This window comes from Chelmon rostratus, chromosome 6 (genome assembly GCF_017976325.1).
Source record: "Chelmon rostratus isolate fCheRos1 chromosome 6, fCheRos1.pri, whole genome shotgun sequence".
Classification (NCBI taxonomy): Eukaryota; Metazoa; Chordata; class Actinopteri; order Chaetodontiformes; family Chaetodontidae; genus Chelmon; species Chelmon rostratus.
Genome location: NC_055663.1, coordinates 27732305 through 27750035, shown reverse-complemented (window position 1 = coordinate 27750035; position 17731 = coordinate 27732305). Strand labels below are relative to the sequence as shown.

Here is a 17731-nt window from a genome sequence, read left to right as displayed (position 1 = left end):
TGAGATCAGTCAGTATCTGTTCCTGTTTATTTATATTTACATCGCTGGAGAAAGTTGCATATTTCAGCTTTTTAATGTTTTCTTTACTCTCTTTTCCTGCCTCCACCCATAAACATGTAGTCTGGATGAAACTACATCATGTGTTTAATCATTGGTCAGACTATAGTCTTCCTGTTGTCAGTCTGTATTTCACTGTTTCCTGCAGCACTTTAATAACAGACACCATTAAAGTTTGATGTCGTCTCATTTTAAGGACTATGTCTCGCAGGTCCTGGAGCTGAAGCAGCTTCTGTGGACGCAGCTGGGTCGGCCTCAGCTGCAGGAGACGCTGATGGAGGATGGACGGGTGGAGGTCAAAGAAATATTTGACCTGACTTAAGATGAGCTCAGATGGAGAGAAACCCGTGTGTCTGTTTTATTCATGCAGAAACTTATAAATAAATGAATGGAAAGTGTTGAAATGTGAATTATTCAGGAGAAGCAACATGAAAAAATGATTTAATTAGACGCTGAAAGGATGAGTCGTTTGCGGTTGAAGCTCAGCTTGTTGCAGAAACGTGACGCTCACAGTCAGCAGGTGGATTTGCATGTTTGGTTTTCTCCTCAGTCACATGAGAAACTGCTTTCCAGGTTTCTGTTGCCTCCTGAAGCTGGAAAACAAGTTACACTGAAGGAATCCTTCAAAACCAGTTAATGCTTTTATGAAGACTCATGAAGGTACCATACGGTTTGATTAACACGCATTAATAACACACTGCACCCAGCACGTTATTGAATCTGAATCCAGTGCTGAATCTGCTCAGTAGATCTGAATCCTTTCGAGTCTTAACAAATGTTTTCAGTAGTTTGTTTGGTGGACTAAAGACGTCTCTTAGTTATAAAAAAGTGGAACTACACTTTATATTGTGAGTTAAGGATCTGCAGATTATTGAAGAACGAAAAGAATCAATAGTTATGTTGATCTATTCCTTTGAAACTACAACACATATTTACAGAATATGATTGGGTACATAAAAAGTAAACCATCAGCTATTTATGACGTGATCTACTCTGCCTGTGTTTTGGAGTTTGGGGTTTGCCTCTCTGTGGTCCAGCAGGTCACCTGTCTGAGCCGCGACAGGTAGAACATCGGGCCGATGAACAGACCGAAGTTTGGAAACAGCAGCAGCAACTGCAGGATGCGACACTGCGGGGGGCTCATGGTCTCTGCCTGGGTGGACGTTATCACGGCCATGTACGGAACCAGAGCCACCAGAGGAGAATAGGACACAGCTGACGGCACCATCACGGCCAGAATATTCTTCAGAGCTCTTCTCTTCAGCGGCGCACTGGTCCCTGAACCTTCGCCCGGGCCACTCTTGCGCAGCACTGACACGATCCCCAGCAGGCACAGCACCATGACCAGGAACAGCGCCGAGATGGTGACGGACAGAGGCAGAGCCATGCTGAACACACCGACAAAATATCCCAACAGGCCCACAGCCAGGGTGAGGATCCAGGCACAAGCGCACAGGACCACGCGGTACTCCCACCGGCCCAGTCTGATGAAGGCGACGGGCCGGGCCGCCGCCAAGTAACGCTCCAGACACATGAAGGTCAACAGCAGCGGGCAGCCAAAGATGTTGAGGGCAAATAGGGCTTCGTGGACAGACTGGGTGGTCTCAGAGGTCTCGTGTAGGGCTGTGTAAATGTCCAGAGGCAGACAGAGGCAGTACAGGACGTCCATGATGGAGATGTTGAGCCCCAACACCTCAGACGGCGTCATGGCTCTTCGCCTGTTCAGCAGCATCCACATCAAACCCGCGTTAGCCGGAAAGGACGTCACCAGTATGAACATCTTGAATCCTGACCAGACCATTTTATCAGTTTGCAGGTGACAGTGGTTCATCGTTTCTGTCAAACTGATCGCGGAAGAAGAAAAAAACCAAAAGAAGCCATAATGAGCTTCAGAAGGGAAACCGAGCAGCCCCTGACCTCCACTGAGAGAAGCATTGCTGCTGAAGTTGCTTTCACTGACTGATGATACACCTGAACCTGTGTCGTTGTGGTTCCCCATCGAGACGCGTCTTCTGGAATAAAGACAGATTCATGAGCTGCTGGGTGAATATTTCTACAGCAGTATCATCATCATCACCATCTCAGAGGGTGGTCTTTGGTGCATCCAGTCAGCTGAGATTTGAGGATGTGTTTTTTATTAACTTTTTAATGTATTTGAACAAAATGACATTTTTGTCATGTTTAAAGGATCTAAAAACAAACAAATGTTTGAAATATTAAAATGTATTCATGGAGCTTGTTTGCAGCTGGAGATGTCCTGTCAACAGGTTCATAAATGTCTCTTTCAGAATGGAAGTCTGATTTTTTTGTTGTTGTTGTTGCAGTACCGCGAGTGTCCACAAACTTATGACTAAAAATACTCTGATTTCACATGAAAAAAATACACATGGCCTCAAAAACAAATCACTATTTCATTTAGTTACAGCAGATAAATCAGGATCGATATAAATTATATAATTTCTATGCAGATGACTCACACATCTACTTCTTTGATTCCAACAGTAGCACTTTAGCTGCTGTTGCTAACCTGTTGATCTTTCTCTTCTCACAGATGAGCAGTTCACAATGATAACAGATCTACCAACAAAGTTCACAGTAATTTATGAAACAAGTAAACAAAAGCAGCTTCTTATGTGTAGTCAGCGATTTCACTAACATGGAAACTGTTGCTGCCATTGTATTAGCCGTATGTAGCAAGCTAATTAAGCTAATGTTAGCTCCACTGTATCTGGCTGACTTTTTGGTGACATGCTTCATGTATGTCATCGTTTTTTTAAGTGTGTTTACGTTTCATTACTAGACCAACTTTTCCTCTTCAAACATTAAAACTTTGCAATATTTCTACGTTTTTTCAGTTTGCTCTGACAGTATTTGATCTCGTTCTGTCAGCTGATTGAGACAATGTGCAGAAACATGAACTGACCTTTGGGAGGAAGATGGATGTCTGCCGGCTGCTCTGTGTTGTGAAGAATCTGCTGCTCCTCTTCATCCTTTAAAAAGAGGCAGCAGACACTCCCAGAGGACGTTTGCATAGACAGGTGATGGTCCATTTCTTGTGGACGTGTTTGTGAACAGGACTCCATGTTTCTGTCATTGTGAAACATTTTCCAGCATGCAAATATCTCCGGAAAAGAGACCCGTGTAGGTGAACACCTGAAACTTTCAGACATTTACATTGTGTTTACTTGAGGCTCTTCTCCATGCACAGCACCTGAGGGAGGGGGTGCAGGCTCATGACCACTTTGAATTGTTCAGTGACGTCTATGGTTATCTGGATCACCGTGAATGTCACAAACCACTGGAAGATACTGGTAGAGTTTTACCTCATGAAGGTATCACTGCTAAAACGTGTGATTTGCAGTTTCTGTTATCAGCGTTAGAGACAGCAGAGTGGATGATGCTGCATGATGAAATGTTTAGGATGACCACAGTATTACCTCCATTATTAAGCAATTTTTCAGCCACTTGTAGAGCCTGCAGATTGCATTAGGTTCTCAAAAGACCCATCATCCAATGATGCACTTCCTGTTTTATTGTGAAACCTAACTTTCCTCTCGATTCAGGCCCTTGACTTCCTGGTGTGTTCCCCGCCTGTCTGATTGTCTGCCCCACCTTGATTGTCTCCACCTGTTGCTTGTTACCTCGTGTGTATATTGTCTGCGTTTTCCCCTGTCCTGTGCCAGATTGTCTTGTATAGTCATTGGTTCACGTCAGTCCCGTCTCGCTACCTTGTAGAATATCTTGCCTTGTCGACTTAGTGTCTTTTTGTTCCTTGTTTGCCTTTTGAGAAACCATGGCGCCTTTAGTTACCGTTTTCACTGAACACCTTTTGTTGTATTTTGTAAATTGAGAATTTTTGTTATTAAAACCGGCGTCAACCCTTTTTTTTTTTCGAGTTCCGAGAGTGTCCACAAGTTTTGCATTTCAGTCCAGCCTCCTTGTGCCTGAGCGCTGTGATATCCTTATAGTTGTATAGAAAGCGGCCAAAATATGTAAATCAAAAACACATTTTCACACATGCACACTATTACGCTTAGTCTTAGTTTAGCATGTTAGCATGCTAACATTAGCTGATTAGCAGTAACCACAAAGTCCAGCTGAGGCTGATGGGAATGTCTTTAGCGCTGCAGGTATTTGGTCATAAACCAAAGGTCATTAAAATATTGACCTGATGATGGTCTGAGATGAACATTCAATCATTTATTGTCATGATTCTGCTGCTCTCATCCCTGTCAGTGTTTTTCTTTCCTTCCTTTCTGTCAGCAGGGAGAGTGTGAGAGAGAGGCGGGGCTTCACTCGACTCACCTGCCCATCATCTCACCTGTGCCAGTGTTCTCCATGCTCCCTACCTCACCAGTCTCGCTCCTGAGTGATCGCCCGCCTCTCTCCACGTTCCCATTGACCACCTGTGATTTTCTCCAGTGAGTTTTCTCCTGGACGCTTTAAGTTTATTCCCGAGTGAGTTTTTCCCTGCAACGGTGATTTTTTTGTTCTACCAATAAAAGTTTTTTTCATCCTGAGGGGAACATGAAGTTATGTCAGAGTGTAATTTACACTTCCATAACATCCTGGAGATTACAGAGCTGCATCCTGATCAGCAAGACAGGAAATAAACACCTCTTTAAGCAGCCTAGCTGGGATGAGGTCTAAGAGAAAGGCTGATGAAGGTCTGGAGGTCTATGGGAGAAAACCAGTCTAAATATATATCAGGTTTAACAGCTGTTTCTAAGGTTCCTGTGCTTGAAGACAAATCAGCACCAGTTGAAGAAAATTCTTAGTTTTATGTTGTTTGCTCTAATTCCTTGGAGCTAACCGCTGCTTTATTCTCCACTGTTTTAGGGGGTAATAGAGTCGAGTGTGAGCCTGAAGCACAATCAACAAGATGCTCAAGTATGGAGGGACTATATTTAGCACAGGAGTCCTCTGTTGTATTGAGACATCACGTTAAAATCATTTCCCTTAATTTAGCTACAGCACGATCAGACAGACAGCTCGTTAAATGGCATCCTGTTTGGTAATAAAACCAATAAAAGAGGATTCAGGTTCAGCTTCAATGTCATATGTCACAACAAGGTCGAGTGAGTTCACGTCCTCAGAAACCAGCCGACATCACCGCCAGCAGCACAAACCACTCCCTGCAAAACGATCCTCCAGTCGAATCAACACGTCTGTTAAACAGCCTGAACACAAAGTGAACATTAAAACAGACCAAGAAGTCACACACAGACGTCTTCTTCATCAACTCATTTATTCATAAGTGCACCTGTGTCTCACCACAAGCTTCATCAGGCTGATTTTACAAGAAATGGACACAAAGCACGAGAAAGTAGCTTCAAATATCCAACTGACATCAATCAGTCGATGGATCGATGGATGCACACACCACAGGTTAGAATCAGGCTTTGACAGCTTCTGGTGAAAAATCACTCGTATGGGTTTGATGAGGAGACACACGAGCACTGACGCGAGATGAAGATCACTCGCCATCTTCATCACAGCGTCAGGTTAATGAGACATTTAGAGTATTTTATTACGGACGTCTGATTTACTCGAATTCTTTTTTAAAACAGACAAAAACAAAAGCACGAACTCAAGAGAGAAAAAGTAAATCCCTTTCTGTGCCACTCTGATAAATCATCTCTAAATAAAGCATTTATTGATAGATCCCAGCATTTAAAGGTGCGTCATTACCTGAAAGAAAAGACCGAGTCCAGCAGCTGAGGGGCTGATCTATGAAGCGTTAGTATATTAGCCAGTAATGAAGCCTCGAGGAGCAGCTGAGGTCCTCTTTATAAGAGCGGACAGTGTTACCTTCACATCATATGCAGTAAATCTTAGTTTTAAGTGCCCTCGTTCCTCTTATTTGCGTTACAGGTAGCTCAGAGAAATGAACACAGGTGGGATGTGTCGCTGATGCGTTAAACCAATCAGGGCGCAGGGGTGAAGCAGGTGTCGGCCTCAGATGCCCATGTAGGTGTTCATCTTGCCCAGGGCGTCACACACGGTGGTGAGGTCGCTGCGCAGGTCCTGCACCACGTTCTCGATGCTGCGGGTGTCTTTGAGCAGGTCGATGCTCTGGGTGTACGGGTTGTAGTACACCGAGAACGGCCTCTTTATCGTCTTAGCAAACTCCCTGCGAGAGAGAGGAGACGTCAGCACGGCGGGACGCACGCAGGAGGTCATGTGACTCTGCAGCAGAGTCACATGACCTAAGGTTCTGCTTAGAGACTAAACCCAGCTCAACCCTTTTTAAAACCAGTGAGGAAGAATCACTCATAAAGCAGGACGTGTGTGCAGGTGAGCACAGTCAGGAAGTGTGTGTCGACTCACAACAGGTGCAGTCACCTGAGAGGCCTCACAGTCCGTCACATGCAGCTGCAGCTCATGTTAGGAGGCATCTGAGGGTGGAGGTGAGACAAGATGGAGGTGTGCCACACCCCTCTGATAGTACACACACACATACTGAGTCTCACACACACACAGCGTCACACACACAAACACACACACGCACTCTCTCTCTCTCTCACACACACACAAACACACACACATATACAGAGTCACACACACACACAGTCACACATACACACATACACACACACATATACTGAGTCTCACACACATATACTGAGTCTCACACACACACAGCGTCACACACACAAACACACACACGCACTCTCTCTCTCACACACACACACACACAGAGGATGGCATTGTGTCACTTTTCCTGGGAGGTTTTGTGAACAGGAGGTGAGGGTGATCTGCTGTCTGCAGGTCTGATTTTACAGACAAAGATCATTTTTTCTAAACTTGTTTTTGAAAAATAATAACACCAGAATGAATAAACGTCAGATTTCAGTTGGTCTCTTTATGAGGACTGACAGGATCTCGTAGCGTTCATAACTTGGGAAGCATCATCAGAATTTCTAAATGTACCTGAATAAGTGTGATTTATTTCATTTTTCCTTCCTCGTTTCTTTCTGTGTCTCTCTGTTCTGTCAGTCACCGTCAGTGAGTCCGGACCTGAGTGGACTCTGGGGTGCTGGGGGGGCAGCTGAGGAGTCAGGCGGGGGGCTTGATGCTCGCTGCTTTAAAGAGCATTTCTGTCTTTGTGCGACTCGATTGTGTTGCTGAGTCTGCGTGTTTGTGCGTCACCTCATCTTCTCTTTGGCCTCCTCGAAGCTCTCGGACACAAAGTAAACCTCCTGGAAGGTGGTGATGAGGCACTCCTGGTTGCAGGTGGTCTTTGGGTCAAACATCTTCACGCAGGCCTGGTCAGACAGGGCGTGCTGGGAACACAGACATACGAGTCGAATTCCACAACTATTATAAGATCGAATCAGAATCAATAACATCTGTGACGTCACTGCTTCTGTTACTCCAAACTTTCATTTTCCCTGAATTTCATTTTGTTTTTTCTGTATTACAGTATTTTGTAATGTTGGCTATTTAAATAAAGTTTATGATTTATTATTATTCATGCAAAACCTTCACAGGTTCCAGTTTTTTGTTATTGTATAGAGAAAACAATTGATCACTTAATAAGAAATGAACTGGCAGGTTAATCGACCGGCAGTGAATAGAACCATTGTGTGTGTGTGCGTGTGTGTGTGTGTGTGTGTGTGTGTGTGTGTGTGTGTGTGTTACCCTCAGCTCTCCAATAGAGGACAATAAACCGGCTCCGTAAGCTCTCAGCTGACCATCCTGTTTGCAGAGTCCAAACTCGATGGTGAAGAAATAACACTGTTCAAAACAGAGACCAGAGTCGACTGTTCAGCACAATATATCATTCTCCTATACACGTAGTTTAACAGACGGGGTTAACTGGACTTTATTTACGAAAAACATGCAAAAATCTGCAACAACAAAGTAAAAATGATCAATCAGCAAAAATCTGGATGAAAATTGAACATTTTCATGATGGAAGTCTGGACTGAAATCATCAAAGTTCTGCACAGTTTCATCTTTACTTCAGACGACTTTAGAGCTTTAAATGGAGTTTAGTCCAATGAGGTTTGGTGAAAGACTACCAACACCTCCATCGGCAACACCTCCATCACTGCCTCCACCTCCATTACCAACAACTCCACCACCAACACCTCCATCACCAACAACTCCATCACCAACAACTCCACCGCCTCCACCTCCATCACCAACAACTCCATCACCAACAACTCCACCGCCTCCACCTCCATCACCAACACCTCCACCACTGCCTCCACTTCCATCACCAACACCTCCATCATCAACTCCTCCTTCATCAACACCTCCATCACTGCCTCCACTTCTATCACCAACACCACCATCACAACACCTCCATCACCAACATCTCCATCAGTGCCTCCACTTCCATCACCAACAACTCCATCACAACACCTCCATCACCAAAACCTCCATCACTGCCTCCACTTCCATCACCAACACCTCCATCACAACACCTCCATCATCAACATCTCCATCAGCAACTCCTCCATCACTGCCTCCACCTCCATCACAACACCTCCATCATCAACATCTCCATCAGCAACTCATCCATCACTGCCTCCACCTCCATCACAACACCTCCATCAGCAACACATCCATCACTGCCTCCACCTCCATCACAACTCCTCCATCACCACCTCCACCTCCATCACCAACACCTCCTTCACCACCTTCACCTACAACACCACTACCTCAATCATCACCTCCAGCTACATCAGCAACACCTCCATCACCACCTCCACCTCCATCCTTGCCTACACCTACATTACTAACACTAACATCACCACCCAACCTCCATCACCACTACCCCTACCATCTGCACCTCCATCACTACCTCTGCCCACAACACTGCTATCTCCATCACCGCCTCCACTAACACCACCACCTCTACCTACATCACCACTACCTCCATCACTTCATTTCCTCCATCACCGCCTCCACTAACACCACCACCTCTACCTACATCACCACTACCTCCATCACTTCATTTCCTCCATCACCATCACCACCACTTCCAGCACCCTGACCTCCATAGCCACAGCACAACCACCCCCACTTCCATCTCCACCTCCCTCTCTCTCCTGTCTTCATGTGGACCATCACTTAATGAATTAATCAATCAATCTAATCACCAAAGCCAAAACTCAATAAATACTTTTTTATTATCTTATTTTACGTTTTTAATTGATGCCTTGTGTTCATTTCAGTTGGTAGGTTTGATGTCAGAAATGGAGACAGAGACTTGTTAACATTTACTAATATTCGGATTAAACTGTTTAGACTATTGACCGAGACAGATTATGCTTTCCAAAATAATATTAGTGAACCAAAAACTAACCCAATAACCTTGTTTTAGATGTAAACTGCAAGTAAACACATTTATTTGTGGATTTCTCTACATTTATTTAAAACATGAAATATTTTATATCAGAAATACATGTGAACCTTCTGTTTTTGTACATGGATTTGTTTTACATTTATATACAGCCATAAATATTTCTGTGTTTTGAAAAACATTCATACAGAGAGTCATTTATCTATGAATCCAGGAATCTGTGACTCCTTCTGTGTGCTTCATTAACACTGAGACTGATAGGACTCCATACAGATTTGACATGTTTCTAGTAATAACTGTGTATGATTGTGTGATGATTGCTGCGGCCTCTAGGGGGCGCTGTAACTGAGATGACTCATGTTATCAAATGATATATTTTCCTCCATCGAACGAGAGCGAAACAAACTGAAGCAGGTGATAAATGTCGTCACTCACTGTGGCAAGTTTCTGAACGTCCTCATCAGACGCTCCCAGAGAAGCCAAACCGATCTCCTGAGAGAACTGAGCGAACTTTGGATCGGCCAGCAGAGGCACATGACCCAGCAGCTCATGACACGTGTCACTGAAAGCAAACATGAGCAGAAACAAGCCCGTTATCACGAGTTCAGGCCTTTAAATCGCACCGACATCTCATTCATCTCAAGTCACAAACAGGGAGACAAACTCTGCTCAGACAAACTGAACCAGGGTCAGTCTGTTTCATCACTGTGCTTTAAATCACTCGTGAGCGATCTGGATTTCCTGGTCGTGTATCTGGATCCACTTCAGTGGGATTCTGGTGACCTCACAGCCTCCATGTGATGAAAATGCTGTTTGAACACTTTCAAATGTTTCTGCATTTAAACTGAAGAGAGAACAAATTAACTTGATTGAATTGATTGATCGACTTCCTCAGTCCGGATTAACTGGAGATCTGCTCTCAGAAACAGCCCTGTGATGTGTGTATAAGGTGGATCACAGGTGTGGTGGATCACAGGTGTGGTGGATCACAGGTGTAGTGAAAAACAGGTGTTGTGTCTCACAGGTGTAGTGAAAAACAGGTGTGGTGGATCACAGGTGTAGTGAATCACAAGTGTAGTGAATAACGGGTGTGGTGGATCACAGGTGTGGTGGCTCTCAGGTGTAGTAAATAACAGGTGTGGTGGATCACAGGTGTTGTGGGCCACAGGTGTAATGGATTACAGGTGGAGTGGATCACAGGTGTGGTGGCTCACAGGTGTAGTGAATAACAGGTATGGTGGATCACAGGTGTGGTGGATCACAGGTGTAATGGATTACAGGTGGAGTGGATCACAGATGGGGTGGCTCACAGGTGTAGTGAATAACAGGTGTGGTGGATCACAGGTGTAGTGAATAACAGGTGTGGTGGACCACAGGTGTGGTGGATCACAGGTGTAATGGATTACAGGTGGAGCGGATCTCAGGTGCAGGTGTACTCACGGCTCAGGTGTGTAGAGTGGGTCAGTGCTGTGACGAACATACTGGGTGCAATTGAACACTCTGTAGGCCAAACCAGCCAGGAAGTCTCTGGGAGACAGGTAACCTGCGACTGGCCGCACTGTGAAACCAGACCTCTCTGAAACACACAAATCGACTCATCAAATACGAAATATTATTTATGACTGTTTATATCCTTTAAAGACCTCCGCCAATGAACATCAAGTTTTTAGCCTTGCTAACATGTTGATATGGTGTTTTTATTTGCTAGTGGTCATATCAGGAGTGAAATAAACAGCATGTCTGAGCATTTCCACCTTGAACTGCAGTGGACCAATGACAGAGTTTCATACGTCAACTCAGGAACCAATCAGTCAACTTATGGGTGGAGCTATGATGAAACGAAGGGTAAAACACTTCATCCTCTGACTCCACCTACAGCCCAGCTCCACCCTCTGTACGTTAACGCTTCACATCATCATCTCGATTCGATGGAAGGGAGGAGTGAGCACTGAGGTCACGTGACAGTCTGTCAGTGAGGTCATGTGACAGTCTGTCAGTGAGGTCATGTGACAGTCTGTCAGTGAGGTCACATGTCAATCTGTGATGAGGTCACACATTAGTCTGTGATGAGGTCACATGTCAGTCTGTGATGAGGTCACAGGAAGTCATCAGAAACTGTGGCGTGTGGAACCTCTGAGAAACAGGGAGACGTCCTCCAGCTGGGGGATGTTGTCCTCTCTGTAGCCGCAGTGTTTGCTGAGCAGCGGCAGGTTCTTCAGGTATTCTCTGCAGGCGTGAGTCGGGTACAGCTTGGTCAGTTCTCTGAAGACGACCCCCCACGTCTTGATTTCCTCCGGGCTGTACTCAATACGAGGGATGGGCTGTCCACTGGGAGGAGACATTCACATAAGAAATACAGCTTTGTTTTGTTTTAGAGAGAGAGAGTTCATATCCTGCTCGTATGAGACGGACCAGTAACCAACGGACACAGACAGAGGAGGAGCTCACAACACAGTTTAGATTGTAGATGAACAGAACGCTGATGTCAAGACATGTCAGCAGTGATGGAGAAAGTATTTAGACCCGTTACTGAAGTAAAAGTATGTAAGTATAGTTAATTTCCCCAGATTTTTAAACATAATTTGTCTTTTGTTTCAGGGCCCACTCGTAGGATTTCAGTTTTGTCCTCATTTCACTTCATGCAGGATCATTTGGTTCAGCACAGATGTGCAGTTGTGTGTCATCTGCATAACTATGGAAACAAGCATTGTGCTCTCTGATGACGCCACCCAGTGGCAGCATGTATTAACATTTGTTTGATCAAATGTGTTCTCAGTTTTTGTCCGTCCGAGGTGAACGTTCACAAACAGATTTAACGATACTTACAATTTATAATTCATGGCCACTTCCACAAAGTATTTCCTCCTCTGACGATAAACATCATCTTTAAAGCCCTGACAGGAAGGAAGGAGAGGCCACAAGAAAGAAAACAGTGATTTACAGGATCTTAAAAAGTTCTTCACTGACACACAGGAAGTGCTTCACATTTTCACTTGATGGTGATGAAGAGACAGAAGGAGAGGAAGACTGTTGATGAACGACAGTTCAAAGCTCACTGACAGACAGTGTGGTGCCTCGTTAAGCGGCGGTGACCAAACAGATGTGTCATTCAACACCTCATTCTACAGATCTTTCGTGTCCTCAAACTGTAAGTTTCCTGGAAAGAAAAATGCACTTCAGCATCAATTAAAGAAAGAAAAGAGACAAAGCTCCGAACTTTTGGTTTGTTGAGTTTATAAAGCTTTGCAAAGGAATTTTAATAAAACTTTCAGAAAATATATTTGAGCTGCTGACTAAACTTCAACTCATGACTCAACATAAAATTCAATGTAAAGTCTTGACTTCATGAGATGATAATATGTTGTCGTCTGTCAGCTGGCTGTAGAACTCTTCTGCCCTCTGGTGGACAAAAAGTCAACTTTAAAGCTGAGACTTGCTTTGAACATGCAGGAGACTTACAGGATGGTCTGCGTCCAGCTCTGACCCGTACATCAACACGCGGTGAGAACACTGATCTAACTCGGAGATCTTCATCGGGAACCACGGCACGTCGTCTCCATCTGATCAGAAACCAGAAAGAAAAACACTGTCGTTTGTGCAACTTCATGTTAGAAACAACAAAGAGATTAAAAAAAACAACTGGTTACAGCGGTTACGTTGTCTTCCTGTGAATGAGCCAATAAAACATGGGCTGTATTTGGAACCAGCCGCTACATACGACCGACGATGGCAGCGTGCAGTATGAACCGAAGCCGCCGACCGTCTTTCAAAGCAGTGAAGCTGTTAAACGGATTTATTTTGCAGTCTGCTTGACCAGGCTGAGCCGCAGGAGTAGACAAAGTCAAACCACCACGCCTGTGCAGCTTCACCTTACAATCTAAAAAAGGAGAAATTATAAATGCAGATTTTCCAAAGATGAATCTGAGAAACCTGAGAGACGAGTAACACCTGTCTGACAGGTGGATGAACTGGATTCACCTGCATCTCCTTGTTATACTTCTTCACTCAAACTGGTTGACTGATGGTGTTTTTCTTGCTGTTAATCTTCATGCTGGTTTGGTCACATTGTGAACATTTAACGTACTGACAGAATAACAGCGGATGAAGATTGAAGCTTTCCTGCTGTGACGCTGCAGTGTCAGGTGACTGAAAATTGTAAAAAACCTGGTTGTTGTGACCCCTGCAATGCTTTGCATTGAGGGACACAGTCGGTGAGACGGACTGGTCTGATGCGGACTGGACATTTTTGCTTTTGTTTGCATGCTACATGCTAAAGTTTGGCCAATCAGTACGTAATGTTTCAAACACAGCCTTCATACAGCAGCACAGGTGTTCGTACCGGCCTCGGCGGACCAGACGTGTGCAGGTGTGTTGAACGAGACGATGTTGACGTGATCTTTGAGGTGCTGCAGCAGCTCGTTAAACTCCTTCTTGCTGCAGCTGCAGTCTGCATAGATCTCCACCTCGTTAGCGGCTCGCCGCGACGCTCGAGACTCGATGTGCTTCAAGTTCACTCGCTTCTCCTGCAGGAGGGGGGAGGTCATAGAGGGTGGGGGGGGGCGCAGGGCCGAGCAGAGGGGAGATGCAAGGTGAAGAGAAGATGTGACTCGATAAATAATCCACGAATGTGAAACAGGAAACAGGAAACAGGACGTAGCGTCTCACCTGAAAGAGTCTGAGAGCTTTGACCAGACAGCCCACCTCGTTCTTCAGAGAAAACACCACCGCCGTCTTCCCACAATCCTCAGCGCTCTCTTTGTCCGGCGTCTCATTGATGGGACAGAAGGACGGACGCCTTGACTAGAAGACAACAAAAGCGTCAACAACAACAACGACATCAACTCCAAGAACTGTCAGAACAACGACAACAACAAAAACAAAAGAATTAGATTAGATAGAGATCATTAGAAGCTCAGGTGATCTTTCATAATAAATAATAGAATATTCATTAAATGAAATCATCTTTAAATCTGCAGAGGTCTTTTATACATCATGATGTTTTATCTGTTTACTGGTGATTTTATTCCTCTATCTATATTTTGATTGTTTGTTTGTAACTCACATATATATATATATATATATATATATATATATATAAAAGTGATATAGTTAATTTATACTTTATAAATAACAGGTTTTGGATAAAGACACATGATACTTGTTATTAGGATTCGTTGATTGTTGGATTGATTGACTGCTTTCAATGAATAATAAAAAAGTGTGAATGAACAAATTCAACTGTGTGAAACTGAGCCGAGGCTTTTCTGTTCTTCCCCCTCCGTCGCATCCAAGACAAACATGGAGCTGATGTGTTGATAAGCTCGTAAATCAGTCCGGCTGCCGTCGCAGCTGCTGTCGCTTCATGTCGACGGTGTTGAATTTCCTCTTTACTGCCGCTTTTGGTTTCCTGTTTTGCTTTTTGATTTTGTGCTCAGTTTTGTTCTCTTTCCGATTTGCTTTTACATCCTATTGAGTTATTTATTTGAGTATATTAAAACATCTGGGTTGCTGTATTTGTTAATTTTGTTATTAGTATTTTTCTTGTCAGTCAGAGGCTAGGCCCCCCCAGGTGAGGTTCCTACACATTGCATGTAAGTAAAGGCACCGGGACACGATTGTTCTTAAGATCGCTGTGAGGTTTGCTGTGTTTCACTGAGGTGAGCAGTGGTGGCACCTTTAGGCACCCCTGCATCGTAGTCTGCCTCCCCACTGATGGCCTCTGCGCACTCTTCTCTTTAGGTTATGTCTGGTTATCTCTGGTTTTTAGATTGTATTAAGGCCTTTTTTAGAGAATATTGTAATAAAGAAAGGTTTATGATCCCTTCCAGTGTTGATTTAGTTTTATTTTGACTTCCTTTGCAGTTCCACTCTGCCTGTTTATATAGATCTTCAATAAATAATTCATTTATTTAAAACAATCCGTCTCTGTCCTGTTTCACAACGAATCTGTGAGCTTTATTAATGTTCCAAACATTAATATTCTTGAGGTATTTCCTGGGGTGCAATTCCCCAGGTGGCGTTGTCGGTTCTCCCCCTCATACTACTTGGTGACCTCTCTCACCTCACCCCCCCTCACCCCGCCACACATCGGCAGACCAGAACTGCCTCAGCTGAGTGTTTGTGGTCTGCAGACTGTTTGATACGAGTCAACATGGTTTAGAAAAGCAGCTGAACGTCCATCTCTGCCGCTTTTTACTTCAGCTTTTGCTTCAAATGTCAAACATGTATCTCTGATTCATGTATTTGTACTGCTCTCTGGGGCGGCGTCCACTCTGAGACACACCTGTCCGGCTTAAGACGACCCAACACAACAGCGGTGACGTGAAGTCGACTGTGGCGAAGCCTTCAGTGTTCCCGTGAATTGACTTCTGTCTTTCAACACTGCAGTCACCGTCAGTGATGCATCATGTATTCAAACAGGGAGGACAAAATAACAGGAACAGCTGTCCTGTTCAACAGCACCTTTAACTCCGACCTCAGCAGCAAACAGAATTCACGTTCTGACCACGTCATCAAACACTGAACACTCAGTTACAGCAGTAGACCGTACAGCTGCATCTGTATTTATTAATATTCAGTTATTCTCAGCATTTGTTGCAGCACAGTCTGGAATTTTATTATCTGCATGTTGTCTTTGCATCTCCTGATAAAACTGTCATTCTGACAAATGAACAAATAAGATCAAATTTAACGCGATGGCCTGAAGTTAACAGCAACTTTTACTTTCATCATTTATCTTAAGTTTTCTGAGACACGCGTCCAACAAACATGAGGGATTTTGTTCCCTGACCGACAGCTGCAAGGCAAACCTCACCTGCAAAGCTTCACCCAGAGGCAAACTGACACTTTCATTCATCGTTTGCAGGATCTCATCAAGATGATCAGCCAAGTGGGGAAAAAAACTGTAACTTCAAATTTAGCAAGACAAGAGTCCATCAGGCTGTGTCGTCGTCTTCTTTATGAGCTTCATTATTATCTCTACTGAACAGTGATTATTTTCTTGTTTAATTAGCTGATCACATGCTGCGGTCAGAGAGGAGGAGGAGCATGAAGATGAGTGTTTGTTCTCACCATCTGCCCTCCGGTGTGGCGTTGCTGCTGGTGGTCAAACATGGCCGAGTCCAGCGACAGCCCCCTCCGGGCCCAGTACTTGCTGGAGAACATCATCATGGCCGGCTGCATCCTGGGCACTGGCTCCGGGCCGTCCTTCTTCACATGGGACGAGGCCATGGGGAACCAGTGGGTGTAGGAGTACCAGGGCTCCAGCCTGCTGTGCTCTGCTGCCGCTCACACTAACACTCAGGGAGCCTCTGTTGGCCCGAAGCTGGCGCCACGCCGACCCGCCTCTGGATAAATACTGGAGGGGGTGTTTGTGTAATCCAGAGAGAGAGAGAGAGAGAGCAGCTGTTGATGCTCCTCCCTCCACTGAACACACCTCTGCTGCCTCTCCACTGCAGGTTTTACCTTTAAGAGTCTGGATTTTAATCATCACCTGCACAAAACAACGTTTGTAGAAAAATAAACACAAATATCACGATAAAATGCTTTGAGCTAAATGCTAACGCCAGAGTGCCAACATGCTTACAGCAACACTGCATGCAGGTGTGATGTTTGCCAAGTTTAGCATGTCGTGTGCTAATATTAGCTAATTAGCAGCAAACACCAAGTCCAGCTAATGTCATCAGCAGTCATGCTAATGTCATCAGCTCTGCAGGTGTTTGGTCATAAACCAAACTGCTGGACACATGTCTCCTCTCATGTCTCCTCTTATTGTCATCATCAATAAGTCACATGCTGAAAAGCCTTTGACAGGATTGGATGAAATCAATCAATCATCAGAATGTATGTGGACTGTATGAATACGAATACGAACCCTCTCTTAAAAGCTGCGACGGCACACCTGGAACGACGAGGCTGAGCTTCCTGTTTCTTGGACGGACACGATTAGTCGAATTAAAATGAATATATCACCATGTGTTCTTTATCCAGGACAGATCACACCACTTCCTATGGATGAGAACAAAGGAAAGAGGCTGACAGAACTTGCCGAGGTTTATATGCAGAGGGAGAAAGGTGAGATTGAGATTTACATGACAGCAATAACCTGAAACTCTGGGAGGACTTGCATGACTTTATTTACAATCACAATAACTAAAATCAATTAAAACTTTTTTTCCCAGATTCATTGATGATATTTTTACGACTTGATCAGGCAGTGATGGGAACTTTCAAGTTTCTTCTCATATTTAAATTTGCGATCCGAGTCCATTTCTTGGACTCTGAACGTATGAAGATGTGAGAGACACCGTCCAGTCGCTCCGACAACAAGTTTACCTGCGAGCTGTGAACTGGAACCGG

The 17731-nt window shown here is 44.4% G+C and overlaps 1 protein-coding gene across 4 annotated transcripts; it reads right to left on the bottom strand.

Moving 5' to 3' along the window:
• Nucleotides 1-5295: 5295 nt before the first annotated feature.
• Nucleotides 5296-16741, bottom strand: tph2 (tryptophan hydroxylase 2 (tryptophan 5-monooxygenase)). 4 transcript variants are annotated; one of them, XR_006006893.1, is made up of 12 exons: nucleotides 16445-16741; nucleotides 14039-14173; nucleotides 13713-13896; nucleotides 12833-12933; nucleotides 12200-12267; nucleotides 11505-11701; nucleotides 10814-10949; nucleotides 9809-9935; nucleotides 7702-7797; nucleotides 7210-7343; nucleotides 6388-6455; nucleotides 6051-6190 (listed from the first exon to the last, which is right to left on the bottom strand). XR_006006893.1 is itself a non-coding variant. In XM_041938439.1 (11 exons), exons 1-11 carry the CDS (start codon nucleotides 16601-16603, stop codon nucleotides 6016-6018), a joined length of 1512 nt encoding a protein of 503 aa, XP_041794373.1. In that variant the 5' UTR covers nucleotides 16604-16740; the 3' UTR covers nucleotides 5296-6015. The 4 variants fall into 4 exon arrangements, 3 of the variants coding, with proteins under 3 accessions (XP_041794373.1, XP_041794374.1, XP_041794375.1); XM_041938439.1 differs by lacking the exon at nucleotides 6388-6455 and having other exon boundaries at nucleotides 5296-6190; nucleotides 16445-16740; XM_041938440.1 differs by lacking the exons at nucleotides 6388-6455; nucleotides 16445-16741 and adding an exon at nucleotides 16188-16335 and having other exon boundaries at nucleotides 5296-6190.
• Between the last annotated feature and the right edge of the window lie 990 nt (nucleotides 16742-17731).